At 41.9% G+C, this 14,419-nt stretch overlaps 1 protein-coding gene across 1 annotated transcript in view; it reads left to right on the forward strand.

Moving 5' to 3' along the window:
* The window catches only part of SPOCK1 (SPARC (osteonectin), cwcv and kazal like domains proteoglycan 1), a 266,346-nt gene extending 254,867 nt beyond the window's left edge, over positions 1 to 11,479 (forward strand). Inside the window, 4 exon segments of the mRNA XM_031055173.1 lie at positions 1 to 79; positions 674 to 736; positions 5,787 to 5,924; positions 6,919 to 11,479. The exon segment at positions 1 to 79 is cut by the window's left edge and continues 14 nt beyond it. Of these exon segments, the coding sequence (XP_030911033.1) occupies positions 1 to 79; positions 674 to 736; positions 5,787 to 5,924; positions 6,919 to 7,109 (471 nt within the window). The 3' untranslated portion in view covers positions 7,110 to 11,479.
* The last annotated feature ends 2,940 nt before the right edge of the window (positions 11,480 to 14,419 follow it).

Here is a 14,419-nt window from a genome sequence, read left to right on the forward strand (position 1 = left end):
CTCTTCAACTCCTGTGACTCCTTCAAGGACGGGAAGCTTTCCAACAACGAGTGGTGCTACTGCTTCCAGAAGCCAGGAGGTGAGCTGGGCCATACAAAGAGGAGCTGTTTGGCTCTCCCTGTGCCTCAGGGCCTGCCATAGAGTTTGCTCATTGGCAGGCAGGTGTGTTTTGCTCAGCGCCAGTGTGAAGGGCATTCTGGAACCGTGTTTATTGTCACAGATGAACTATATTAACATCCCTTGATCATTAAAGCAGATAAAGTAGTAAGTGTCACTGCACACAGTCTAGAAATAAGCTCTATTGCTGACAGAAAGCTCGAGAATTTACTCTTTTACTCTTTTATTAACACAGAATTTAGCCAATTAGCAAGTCATAAATCAGAGAGCTGGCATGATGTCAGTTTGGTGAAAAGAGAGGTAGAATGGTTTAACAATTAAAATGGCCCCCAAACGCTACTCTCAACTACATTGTGTTGCCTTTTTTTCTTTTTTTTTTTTTTTTTTAATTAGTGGAGCTAATGACATACATTTGTTTTGCAGTACAGTACCAGCATATGGGCTTCTCTCAGTCCCAGGTGTACAGTAGCCCACATTTCATGTCAGCAGTGAAGCCAGTCATTACAGAGCCTGTCCCGTGCCATCTGGAAACTGATTCTTATACATTATATTTTAGGTCTTCCTTGCCAGAATGAAATGAATAGAATTCAAAAGCTAAGTAGAGGGAAGAGTCTGTTGGGTAAGTTCGATTACTTGCTATTCATTTGCTCAACTAATTAAAGCTTCTGTGATTATTGTAACTTTATATGCAGTAATGGTTTTTCAATTAGAGACTAATGTTTTGAGTCGGGAATATGCAGCACGGAGCGTAGGCCTGACACTATGAAATTAAACAAATAATGAGATAGCAACACACAGAACAGGTGTCAGCATGGCAACGGGTTCAGAGCTAATTTACAGCTCTCCAGAAATGCAAAGCCTTGTCTGCACAGAGCTTAATACTGCCTTCACCACCTCACAGGTCAGAGTAAGTTCTGGGAGGCTGCTTGATACTCAAGGCTCCCATTTTTGAAGGGTGACTGAAGGGGCATAGCCAATGCATTCATGTTCCCTTCCAGTTATGGTACAAGGCAGGCTTTCCTTGGGGTTCAATTTTGCCTAATCACTCTTTAAAATATTTCAGTATATTGTGTGTATATGAAAACAGGAATTCATATCACCTCATTTTAGGCAGTCTGCAGGATGCTTCATGCTGTAAGATGTGGTCATGCCTGTCCCTCTCTCTCGTGCCTATTGGGAGCCTGAATTGATTCATGACTTACTCTGATGGATATCTAAAATTAGGTTAAATAAATCCCCCTCTGGCATTTTCCCAATTAATTGCTGAAAAATCAGGTTGCTGAACTGAAAAAAAATTCAAGTCTAATTCTCTGCCCTGAAATCACCCAGTGATGCGTGGCCTGGCATTTGTGTGCTGGTGTTTTACCAAAACTTGTGTCCCAGCACATTTGTGCACACAGAGCCCAGCCCCTGAGGCACAGCAGGACAGATGCAAGCCCTGCACTTCACCCTTGAGGAGTGGCTGATCTCAGCCCAGCTGTCAGCCCCACCATGGAGAACATGTCAGGCTCCCAGAGCATCCCCAGCTGCAGCCCAGGGTGTGCACAGCTCTGCTACAGGGCTGCTCACGCCTCCCACACTGCAGCCTGCTGCTCCTCCATACTCAGCACACCCTGCAAAAGCTCAGCTCTGCCAAATCCTGCCTCTCCCAGAGCCATTTGGACTCAAGGTTCAGGTGCCTTGTGTACAATCTCAACCTGGATTCGTTGGTTTAAATTAAGAATAAGCATTCCTGGGAATGTGGTTTAGATCCATCATCCTTTCATAGCAAGTTCACATGAAGATTAGGATGTTTCAAATTACAGCTCCTGCTGTTCCTAGCTGTGGGAGCAAAGGGAGGATTGATCACTTGGGATATGTGTGCTCCATTCAGTAAATATTCTGCATTTGTGTTTAAGGGAATGTTGTGGCAGAGGAAGTCACAATGTTCTCTGTCTCATGGGTGTCATGATTTTCAAAGTCACCTAAAAGAATAAGAAGCCCAGTTCTTAACAGATAGCTTTGACTATCCCATATTTATTTTATGCTTTGCTGTTATTTTCTACGTGCAGTTAATGTCATCTGGGTTGGAACATAAGTAGTTTGTTCTGGTGTGTGGGAAGAATGATGCCTGGGTTGCAGGTAGTTCAACATGCAGGTGGTTGTAGCACATGTCACTGGGATCTGAGCACAATAGCAGGAGTAAAATGACAAAGTAAAAGCAGTAAGAATGGTCCCTTAGCACAAATAACTTCCAGTCTACTGTATTAATAAAAAAAAATAGAAGAAGAATGAAAGTGGTGAAGCTCAACAAATCAAGGTGTCAGGCACAGGTTGTTCCACAACTAGAAAATTATAATATAAAGAGGAACTCTTTGCTTCACCTACCCTGAAAGTCTTCCTGCATAATGACACCTGTCATGGAGATTTTAATTTGATATCAGAGCTATTTATGCAGCAGAAAACATTGTCTTTTCTCTTCACTGTCTGAAAAATCATTCAAATGGAAGCTCAAACATACACGTGACTTGTAGCAATGGCAAAGCTGGAAAAGAGAGATGAGTATTTTCAGAGAAAGTAATATTTAATTATTCTCTTTCCTCCTCTGACCCTGACATAGAGGGCACAGCACTTACAGTCTGGGCACTAACATGAAAAATGTTTTTGTTAACTTGTATCCATTGATAAAAATGATGACTTTTGATATTTCCTTCTCTATATATTTTTCAAAACACATGACAGTTGCAACAAAGTACTTCAAAGCCATTGCCATTAGATATGTTGAATTTGGAGGCTTTCAAATGAAGTCTAGCATCCCAGGAGACTGAATTAAAAAGTAAACAGCACTATTCATCTTTTCCTACCAGATTTATCTGGAGTACAATTAACAGCAGAGACTGTACTTTTAGAGCATACAACTGTGCAGCCTGATAATGCCTCTCCCACTCCACTAAAGTAATAAATTTCTGCTCCCATCACTGTTTTCTCCTATATCAACCCTGTGGATTCAGCTAATATAATAGCTAATACCAGGAGCTGTGTGCTGGCTAGTACTTAATTCTGACAGGCTTTTACCTCTATCTTTAGCATATAATTATTCTCCTCCTGTTCTCTAAGGAAGGGGAGTGTTATATAGATAAGGAAATGATAAAAAAAAAAAAAAAAAGAGGTCTAGGTCTGGGTCTATAGAGAGGACACAGATGCAACAGTGCTCTTCAAGTTTGTGTGGAATAACTAAACCTTTCCCAGGACAAAGGCAGATGGGGAGGCAGGATTCAGTAGCTTGGGGCAGTCTGTGGGGAGGGACTCACATTTTATGGTGTCCAGGCTTGTGGGAAGCACTGCCTGTGCAGGAACCTCTGGAGAGGAAAGCTCCAGATGTTCCCTGATGCCAAACCCAGCAAATGGCCTGTCTGGGTGCCATGCTCCAGGATAGCAGAGCTTGTAGCCAGCTCATTTCTAACAAAGACAGGCTGATTTGTGTATGTTTGTGTACAATTCACAGGGAGAATCATCACGTTGTACAACACTTGTTCCCAGCCACTCTCTATCCTCTCCAGATTATCACCTGCACCTGACACATCAGAGAGGACATTCTGTATCCTCCCTCTGATGGTTGGCAAATACTGGGACATTAGTATGCATAGATAAATATTTAAAGCTCCAGTGTTACATACAAATTGGCACGAATTTCCCACGCAGAAGGAAAAGCACCTTCCACTCTTCAGTGTGACCCAAAGTGTGAATCTATTCCACACACAGTTATCTTGGCACTGAGCCTGGGCCACAATTTATTTTTAAATCTTCTAAAGCTTTTATAGGCAGCGTGGAACATTTTCATACCTTACAAGAAACAGTGAAACTATGCAAAAAGGCCTGTTTGAAAGAAGGAAACGGTTGCGTTGCCCTAGGAAAAGAGAAAGCATGAAACTGTTTAAAATGCAGAAGCTGTTCTGTGCTCGCCCTGTAATGCCCCTGAGGTTCTCCCTTTGATCCTTCCCTGGAGCCAGATGTTGAGCAGATATAAAAGGGCAGCTCTAGTGACATGGGTACAGCTGTGCTGATTTACGCCAGCTCCAAGTCAGCACCTGAGCACTTTTCCCAAGGTTGTGTATGGTTTGATAAACACCTGGAGTGCTTATCAGAGGCAGGACATGGGCATAAATATTAAAAAAATATCTTTCCTAATTGATATTGAAATGAAGTTTTGAACACTGAGTATTAACTTACAAAAAACCTGCCAAGGCAAATACTTATGTTTGTTATTAAAACTATTGTCTTATAAATAGTGAAAATTAATCTTTGATAGTTGCTAGTATGCTTGTACTTGTACATGAACATAATGGTGATACCTATTAGCAAACCTGCTACAAGATCATGCTTTGACATTATTTAAAATATTCTCACTCATGGATGTGGTCTCCAAAACTGATCTGATAAACAAAGATTTCTGCAGATGTTCAAAGGTTTCTCATCTCCCAGACCTGTAATAGCAGCACTCAAACTTTAGACAAGATCTGCAGAGCAATGAGTTTGGATATTCAGATTCACTTTGTGTGAATTTCAGATTCACTCTCTGTGTGTATGAGACTGACTGACTTCCACTTTTATGTCTTTTATATAAGAAATCTGGTGACATTTGGGCAGCACCTTCTCATTCATCTTTTCCTGTGAGAAATGTAGTGGAAGTGGCCCCTTTGACACATGTGCTGTCTGAATAGATACTACACATGGAACTAGTTAAAAAACTTTACTGAACCACCAGTAAATCACTGGTATCTCTGACAAAGGAGAAAAACACTTTCTCAAAAATCGTTTGAGACAAGAAATTTGGGGCCAAGGGGGTGTTTATGTCATGTGTCAAATTGAAGCAATTGACAAAGAAGGGAAAAATGAATGTACTGACCTCCAGTGGGAAAAAAGCTAACTCATCTCCAAGAACAAGAGGGCTTTTCATACTGAAGTACATTTGCCATATCTGCTGAAAATGGTGGGAACAATAACATAGGTTTCTCTTGAGAGTTTCCCTCCCTGCAGAAGTCAGAATGAGCCACACTCTACAAGGCTGAAATATATTGGTTTTATTGTGAGACAAAACTTGGGCTTCAAATACAAAGACTTACTGATTCAGATCCTGTTGTCCCTCTCTGTAAATCCTGTGCATTATTTCTTCCTTTATACATGGGAAATCTCAGTAAGTCAGGGGATGTGCCTGAGATGAGTATGAATAGCAAGCAGATGGCAGATACCTTCCAGGGATAATTACAGTGTTGTGCAAAGACTCATGTGATAAACACTGGAGGAGTGCAAATGGGGGGAAATGCAGAACTAATGAAGTTGGGGTAATAATCCAGTTGGGAAGAAAAGTTTAAAACTGGGAGTTAAATGTGAAAAGGCTCTGTGGGAGTATCAGTCATTCAGGGGCAGACTGAAGCTCTCTCTAGAGCTGTGTGACAGCCTCCTCTGTGTGCTGGGTATGAACAAACATTTATACACTGTGACCAGGCTGTCTGAAAAGAGTTCACCAGAAATAATTCCTTCGCCCTTTCAGGCACCAGATAATCACACATATTTCCTTGCCAACGTTGTCAAGATCTTTATGTATATAAGTGCTAAGTTCATAATACCCTGTGTGTGTGTTTGCTCCTGCAGAGGATTGCATTACTGAGCACACCTTGTATTTTATTCAGGTGCTTTCATCCCCCGCTGCAATGAAGAAGGTTATTACAAAGCCACGCAGTGCCATGGCAGCACGGGGCAGTGCTGGTGTGTTGATAAGTATGGCAATGAGATAGCTGGCTCCAGAAAGCAAGGCACAGTCAGCTGTGGTGAGTAATGATCTGCTTTCCTCAGACAATGGGGGAATTAGCACTGCTGTAACCCTGCCATTGCTGTACCACCACGGAGGGTGATGACAAGAGGGAAAACACGAGTAGCACAGTTCAAAGTGCTCCTCTGTTCTCCTGTTCACACACAAATGAGGCCCTCTTGGGTCCTTTGGACAGCAGAGGTGCAGCACAAGTTAGCAGGCAATAGCCACTGCTCAGATATTTTTTTGCTACAAGCCTGGAAAGTGCAGTTAGTGATATTAAAATTAAGGATCTGGGGTTGATCTGCATGGTTATTAAATATATTGTTCTGTATACTCTGGAATGCACATCTACTGGAACTTTCCAGACAAGGGAAGGCCTAAATGTGTAAAATTGTATGCATTAGCAGCCAAGATCAATACAATTGCTGACAGGACAATATTGTGTAGGTAAGTGAAATCACCAATTAGCTGTTGTGCCCAGACAAGGAAGATGTCACCTACAGTCCTTTAGAGTGCCTCAGGGATGATTTTGAGTGCAGCTTTCCTTTTTGAGAAGGAACAGAGACCTAGAAGGTCCAGGATGCCCAGAATAACATCACAGATCTTAGGTTCAATAACTATATTTGAAGAGTGAGGTTTATGCACTCAAATAAACCCACTTTTTTGGGTTTTTTAGCATGGTATACAGAGCAGTGATGGAATGAAAATATTTACAAAGGAATAATGATTTTCTGGCCTGCATGCACATGATCTGGAATTTTCCAGTCAAGCCTCTAGGAGGAAGACTGCATAAGGGGGTGTTTTATGCAAAAAAAAATCAGAGTCTATAGGTACATATTTTTCCCAGTTCAGAATGAAAATTGACATTTTAAGGTTGTTTCACGAATAGCTGAACCAATTAATTTAAAAAATAACATTGCAAATGACAGTGGCTTGCATGACAAGGATAGTGATTAATGTGGAATTTGGTGTTCTGTGAGGAAATGACCTTTCCTGCTCACCTGTTTCAGAAGAAGAGCAAGAAACCTCAGGGGATTTTGGCAGTGGTGGATCCGTTGTATTGCTGGATGATTTGGAAGAGGAACCTGAAGCAACAAAAAAAGACAAAGAAGGGAAACTGAAGATTCATGTAAGAGCAGCTAATGAAGATGATGAAGATGAAGATGATGATAAGGATGATGAAATTGGTTATATATGGTAGTGCCCATCATGATGAGGACTCACGTTTTGCACAATATTGCAACTCACATCATATCTCTGCAATTGTATCTGAGAGTACCTGGCACAAAATTTCCCTCTCTACTGAGTTTAATTTTGTATAGCCAATTTAATTTGGATGACAACTTTTTTTTCCAGCAAAGGACTGTTTGGAATACAGCTTTTGTTCAGTTGGTTTGGGGGATTTTTGTTCTATCCACAGGGCCAATGAGTTTTGTTTCAAAACCATTTTGTGTCTTAATCCTCATTTGCACCACTTATGAAATCCATCCTGTGAAAGAATCCTGGAAGGGGCTCAAAAAAAACCACAATACAAAGGCTAAGAAGCCCCTCTCATGTCAGAGAATTTGTGTCATAAATTGTTACCTGGATCATATGAGAAAAAGGTTTTTCTTTCATGAAGAAGGAAAAGCAGGTGCCTCGTTTTCCAGTCTATATTTATAATGTCCCAGTCTCTTTGGACAGTGGCTGCCCAGTACCAGGGGTTTAATCTAGAAGAAAACCCACTGGCAGGACTTTCCCTTCCTTCCATTCTCTGAGAATGAGTCCAACAGGTTTAGTCCAGCTCACACTGAAGGCAAAACTCCCACCAGGGCACAATCAGCTCACTCTTTATTTGATAAAGGAACACAACCTTCTTGATCTTCAGAGATGCTGCAGCTGTCCTGGACCAAGCCCTAGGGGCAGGGGACAGAGTCCATCTGCCTTTCAGAGTGTTTAAGGGGAGAGCATTTGGTGAATTTGTAGCACCATAACCGCCCCCAGAGCTGTTCCTCAGCTGCTCATTTGCACCAAGAGGGTCCCTGATAACACACAGGCAGCTCTGCTCCCAGCTCACACAGCACAGAGCTCTCTGTTCTCCACTGAGCAGCCCTCCTTCCAAAGCCAAATTGCTGCCCAAGACACCAGCCCTCAAAAGGAGCTGTCCCTTATTTCATGTAAAGATACCTGTTTAAAAAAGCAGCTTTAGGTGGTGATATTTCAAAAGCAAAATCCCTTGGCTTAGTGTGGCTGCACACTTGTAATGCACACTCCTAAAAGAGAATAGAATTAAAGTCCAATCTGTGATTCCCCTGATACCTCCCATATATTCAAAGCTCTTGTACCAGAGCATATTGACATTACATTATTTGCAGTGTCCTTTCCCATGGCAGTTCTCAGATGCAGCAATGTGCTGTGGTGATCTTTTATTGTTTTTGCTGTTTTGTGAAGCAGTAAGAGGTACCTTAACCCCACTCTTGCTTTAGGATGCAGGTGTAAGTATTTTAGCAATGCCTGTGGTTGGCCAGTGAGTTCTTTTGCAGAATGAAAAATGTGTTTTTTATAACAAAAACTAATTAGATTTTTTTTCTGAGTTAATGGTGGATATAGAGATGGGGACAGCATTGAGTCACAACATGGTTGTCTACATAGTCAGTTGAAAGCTGGAAAATACCACACAGATTGGCAGAAGTCAGTTTTTAGGTACATTAGCCTGGGGATGTTGGCTCTCAGCCCTCTCCAAAGCCACTGCCTGCCTGGCAGCCCTCTGGGTAGGACCTCTGCTTTCAGATGTGATCAGAAGTGGAATTCCTTTTAGGTACCATGTGCTGCAGGGGCTCTCCTGTTTTCTCCTCTTTTATTTCCTATTTATCCAGATCAATGACCTGAGAACAAAGAGCAAGCCTACATAATCATTATTAATGCAGAAGGATGTGTAAAACCATGAGGAATTTGTTGTTTCACGCCCCTGCATCCTCCCAAAAATCTGCCATCACTGTCATTTGCAAAAGGCCTGCAATCTGCCCTGCCTCAAATAAATCCCTTTGGTTTTCCCATAGCTTTAGAAAAATATATTTAATAGTCATTTTCCATGAGCTGCACCACACACCAACACACACACACACACAGACACACACACACATTTGCACACTTTTTCTATTTGCCTTTCACAGAAATCCTGCCAACTTGCAGGAGGAGCAGATAACCAAGCATTTCTGTCTCCCTATATATGATTTTGTGAGAAGCAATTGAACACTGTCAGTAGGTTCCTTCTCAAACATCCTGTCTAGTTTTCCTCTGGTATTTTCTTAATTAACCCCACACTCTCTGGGTCTGGCTCTTCTGTCCTGTGCAAGACCTGCCTGAGGCACAGAGCTGCCATTTCATTCTGCCATAGATCTGAGCTCCACAATCAGCAGATTATGCTGATGCTCCTGGCTGGACTCATTCTCCACACAGAGCTAGGGGGGTTTGGGCAGTCCTGTGTCCCTCCACAGCAGCTGGGCTGTGCCTTCCATCAAAGGTCACAGAGCAAATCCCTTCTCCTGCCCAGCACTCCCAGGGCAAAGCCTGGCACTCTGAGCCCTTGCAGGCAGTACCAGGTCTGAGGCTGCAGGGAGCTGTGTCCCGTGTAAACATGCAAGATGGTTAAATTAAAGCTGTTAAATAAGCCTTTAAAAGGGAATGTGAACATCTTTGAGTTTACGTGTGCAGACATGGCAGCACCACCCACTGGTGGTCTCCTGGCTGTGATCTTTCACATATGATGCTTCCAGATCAGAGCTGGAATTATAAATCAGAGCTTTATATCTAACTGTAAACCAATTACTGTCTCTCACCAGCTCAAACATGGGGTGGTGAAACAGCCCCAGTGAAACAGCTCCATGCCCAGCACAGCCTGGTGAAGGGTCAGGTGCTTTGGCTGGCTTGGGTGGCCTCTGGTAGCACATCCCCAGCACCCAGAAACACACACAGACACACACGAACTGTTGTAGGCATGCTGGCCTGGATCCAGGCACACCCCCCTCTCCAGGTGACCATTCAGTCGCCTCTTTGACTCGTGCAAGTGTTCTTCTGGCTCCAGCAGAGTGGGAAATGTGCCATTTATGGGCTGGGGCAGCTGGGCAGGGCAGCCCTGGCCAATGCCAGGGTGCAGCCAGGCAGGAGCAGGGCACACATGCTTGGAAGGGCAGCTGAGAGTCTGGATTGCTTTGAGAGCAAGTGCCCAAATCCTGCAAAGCTGTTTAACAAAGCCCTTTTGTGATCCACTGGCATCCTCCCATGGTGGGGGACCTGCAGCCTACATATAGATATGTATATCTGTGTGACTGTATATATGCATTTCTGCACAAATATGGGTGTGCATATGTGTATGTGTGTGTGTCCAGTTTGGGGAGATGCATTAAGAAAATCTTCTATTTAATGAAATAGTGATAAAGAAACCAGCAATTCTACCAAGAACCAGTGCTCCTCCAGATCAAGCCCCTTCCATTTTTCATGCTTTGTAAAGGATTTAATTTGCTTCCAACTTAATTTAATTCAATTCCTTTCTTTTTCTTTTTCCTTTTTTTTTTTCAAAGCAAGACTTACTTCCCATCTGAATCAAGTCATTGACCTTCCAAACATTTTCTCATTGTGGAAAATGGGATTTGAGTTGTCCCATTCTTTTAGAGACACAAACCACATGGAATCAGAGTTATCCCATTCTTTTAGAAACACAAACCAATTTTTAATCTAATTTTCTTTTCATATTACAGTCTATGAGATACTGTTAGGCATTGCTTAGTGTTCCTTTTAACTAGTGTCGTTAAATCAAAATGTTGAGTTCAGATTTCAGCACAGCTGGATTTTTTTGGGTCATTACTGGCCTTTGCTGTGAACACAAAGAATCCTCTTTATTTACTTTGCCTTTTTTTTTAGCTATTCTGTACTATTATTTTTAACCATTTGAACTGTTTATTTAATATTTATTCTACAGTTTATATTGAAGATGTAAAGTTTATATTTAAAACAACACTGTTTGTTAGTGAATGCTTCTCTTTGCCTCTCCAGCCTAGTCTGTAAGTCTCAGTGTACATTTCTGGCATGGGAATATTTTGATATTAGGAGTTTTGTAGCCTTTTCTCCCTCAAGCAGCAACTGATGTAGATCTAAGGTCACCACCTGACCCAGACCAGGTCGCTCGAGCTTCACTCCCTCCATTTGTTGGCTTCTCTGCAGCCCCTCCTGTGTCCCATCCCTCCACCCACAGACTGCCTTGTACAGTTACTACACATCAAAAAGCCCTTTCTACAGTAGGTGGGTTCTGGTCTTTTTATACTTTTCTCAATGCTGTTGATGTCTGTTACTGTTCAATGTGTAGATCTGTAAGGAGAGATCCAAATATTTCGTGTTTCAGTTCGATGTCCCTACTGTAGATGGATGTAGACTACCATAGTAAGTAGAACTGCATAGTAAATTCTGAATGCTTTTTCCATAAGGAGTTAAGTGGAATGTGAGCATTTTGCTACCTTTGGTTAACTGTAAATGCTTAACTGTAGTCTGAAATAGTTGCATTTTTGTCTGTCTCAATAAATTTTAATTTGTCTGCGACTCCTTGTTGCCTGTCCTGAATTTTATTAAACTTAGGGGATCAAAAATACTGCACTACCTTGAGTCAGCATTTAATCATACATGGAAATGGATGCTCCTTTATATTTGCTTCATAACTTATACCTCTGTTCAATGCCAGCTGTAATCTGTGGAGTTAATGCAAGGTCTCCAGAAACCTCTATTTCAGAAGCAGAAATGAAACCAAACGGAATGGAATAACTGTAGCAAAATCAGAACTTTTCAAATTATATTAAAATTGATTTTTGAGGAACTAGCAAGGGCAGAGGGGGAAGCTTTCATTTCTATTTCCTCTCCAGATTGCAAATTGTCATGTTTTTCTGTCTCTTCTGAAGGTATCCAGGGCAATTCCACAAACACAGCCACACTCTGCAATGGCCATTATCTACATGATAAATGAAGGCAAAATTATATTAAATACAATTGGTGGGAAACCATCCTCATTTAGAAATACCTGGGTTTGTGTCTCTATAATTAAATCAGAGCTCGTCTTTAATATTATTAACCAATTTAAACAGCCAGCATTATTGCAGTGCTAATTACAGAGTTAAAAATGTTATTGCATCACCTTTTTCCTGTATGTGGAATATTAAAAATACCAGGTGAAAAGAGAAACCAATTTGCAGGCATTTGCACAATTGTCATCTCATCAGGTATGCACTGATAATGTGTCTGTCCATACACCATTGGCTGAGCTGGGCCATCAAGGGTCAGAACCTGCCTGAAATTTCAGTTCAATTGCCTGCATTCATGAGTTTATTTTTACTGTGGGTACCACACATCACTTGCAGTACATCACTTACCTGACTCTGAGAACAACTGGGTTTTCCCTTTCCCAAACCACTCTGAGACTCTTTGAAGTGTTTGATCTTCTGTGCTGAAGTGTCTCAGCTGTTCCAGATGTCAGATGCTGTGTGTGGCACTGAGTGCTGGGAGCAAAGCAAAAGAAATCCAGAGCTTAAAGGTGTGTGAGTTGTAAATGAGATTTTAGTTGTCAGAAAGGGTTGATGATTGGAGCTCTATTCTTTTTAAATATTCCTTCTAGCTTTCAAATTACAGGCACCTTGCAAGCTTTGTTTTGTATCACACATGCATAGCTCTACACAGACACACCACTCCCTTCTAATTACAAATGTGTGTATAAAGAGATACACAATACATGCATAAATATATATATACACGTCTTTGACCCTCCTGGGCATGGGATATCCACTGGAATTTTGGGATATCCACTTCTGGGAATTCCTTCTACACCTCATATAAGGTTCAGCCTGTGTTTTATCACCCCTGCTTTGCTACTCCCTCCTGTAACAACTTGTGCTGGGCTTAATGCTGTACTTTGGTTTCATACATTGAAATACTTGTAGTAGATTATTATATCCCACCTGTCATGTCCTGATAAGCTGCACTGATTTATGTTTAGACTTTCCATGACTCTGTCCTCCATTTTCAGAGGAGAATCCTGCGCTAATTTCCATTAACTCCCTCCCAGGAGATACATCCTGTGCTTCCCCACTGATACTGAAGAGTGTCTGTGGCTGAAATGTTGCTTCAGCAATAGTAAAAGGTCATTTGGGGTTCAAGGTAAAATGTTGGCAAGGACAACTCTTACCTGGAGGACAGTAGATATAGTAGTACAAATATTGTACTTTGCATCTTCAGTAAAGTCTGCCAGGTTGGGCAATACAAGATGGGGGTCATACCTTTGCATATAAAGGAGCACTCAGGACAAAATTACAAAAATTGCCTTTTTTTTCACTGTTTTCCAATATATATTTTCCTTATCTTACTAATATTACTTTGCAACTGAATATACTTTTTGGTTTGTTCTGTGAAACCTCCAGTGTGAGCTGCAAGCATACACTTACACACACACCTCCTCTCTCTCTCTCTTGCTCTCTTTTATTTCTTCTCTTACAAAATTTTCTTCTGAGCTCCCCAGCAGCTATAAAACAATAGCATTACAGCCTTCACTGATGATTAGTTTCATTTTTCCTTAAATACTGACAGTCAAAGGGTGAGATATTAAAAAAGAAAAATCATGTCACAACAGCTTTGCACACTGTACAGCTTTTTGAATAGATTAAAAAGAGGCAGAGAGCTATTAATAAGCTTTTGACATTCTGAACACTCCCATTTTTGGAATGAGACCAGCTCTTTTAGAGGGGGTGAGGAGGCAGAGTGAAGAGATGGTTTCGTGTAATCTTGGAAAGAGAAGGAAAACAGTGAAACCAGATTTAGGTAAGCTGTGAATGAGGAGGATGGATCCCCTGAGCATGGACAGAGAAGTCCAATCCTCTCCTTCCAGGACTGAACCTAGTTTATCCCAGTGGAGAATTCCCAGTGCCTGGAGCAGCTCAGGGTCAGCCCATGAAAACCCAGAAACTGCAGAGGCAGATTGCTGCTACAGGCTGGGCAATATCAGTAACTGCTTGAAGTGAATCCCTGAAAACAAGGCTTAAAACACACAAACCACACAGTGGCACTCTGGGAGGAAGGGAAGAGCAAGGCCAGAAGGAAATTCTGGTGGTGCAGCATTCTGTCAGCCCAGCAGTGAGGGAGAGGCATGGGGAGGCTCTGGTGTGAGCACTCAGTGGCTCTGCATCACCCTCCAGCTGTAGCTGTGCAAGAAACCCCTCTGACAGCAGCCTTAGAAAGAAATACAGTCCCTGGCAGCCACTGCTCTTGAGCATCAGCTTCTTCTACATATTGCTATAAATCCCTGCAATTCCACATTAAAGGCTTGGGCAGAGGGACAGTTTGTAAAGAAAACTTAAAATGCAGGGTCTTTGCCAGGTTTTAACTGCCTTTTCTCATCTATAGTTACTCAATAAGAATCATTGCTGGAGCATGACTCTGCTCCATTCCCAGCCAATACATTTGCAATCTGGCCCTTGAACATGGGAAAATCGACTCCAGAGC

The sequence above is a fragment of the Geospiza fortis genome, unplaced genomic scaffold (genome assembly GCF_000277835.1).
Source record: "Geospiza fortis unplaced genomic scaffold, GeoFor_1.0 scaffold55, whole genome shotgun sequence".
Classification (NCBI taxonomy): Eukaryota; Metazoa; Chordata; class Aves; order Passeriformes; family Thraupidae; genus Geospiza; species Geospiza fortis.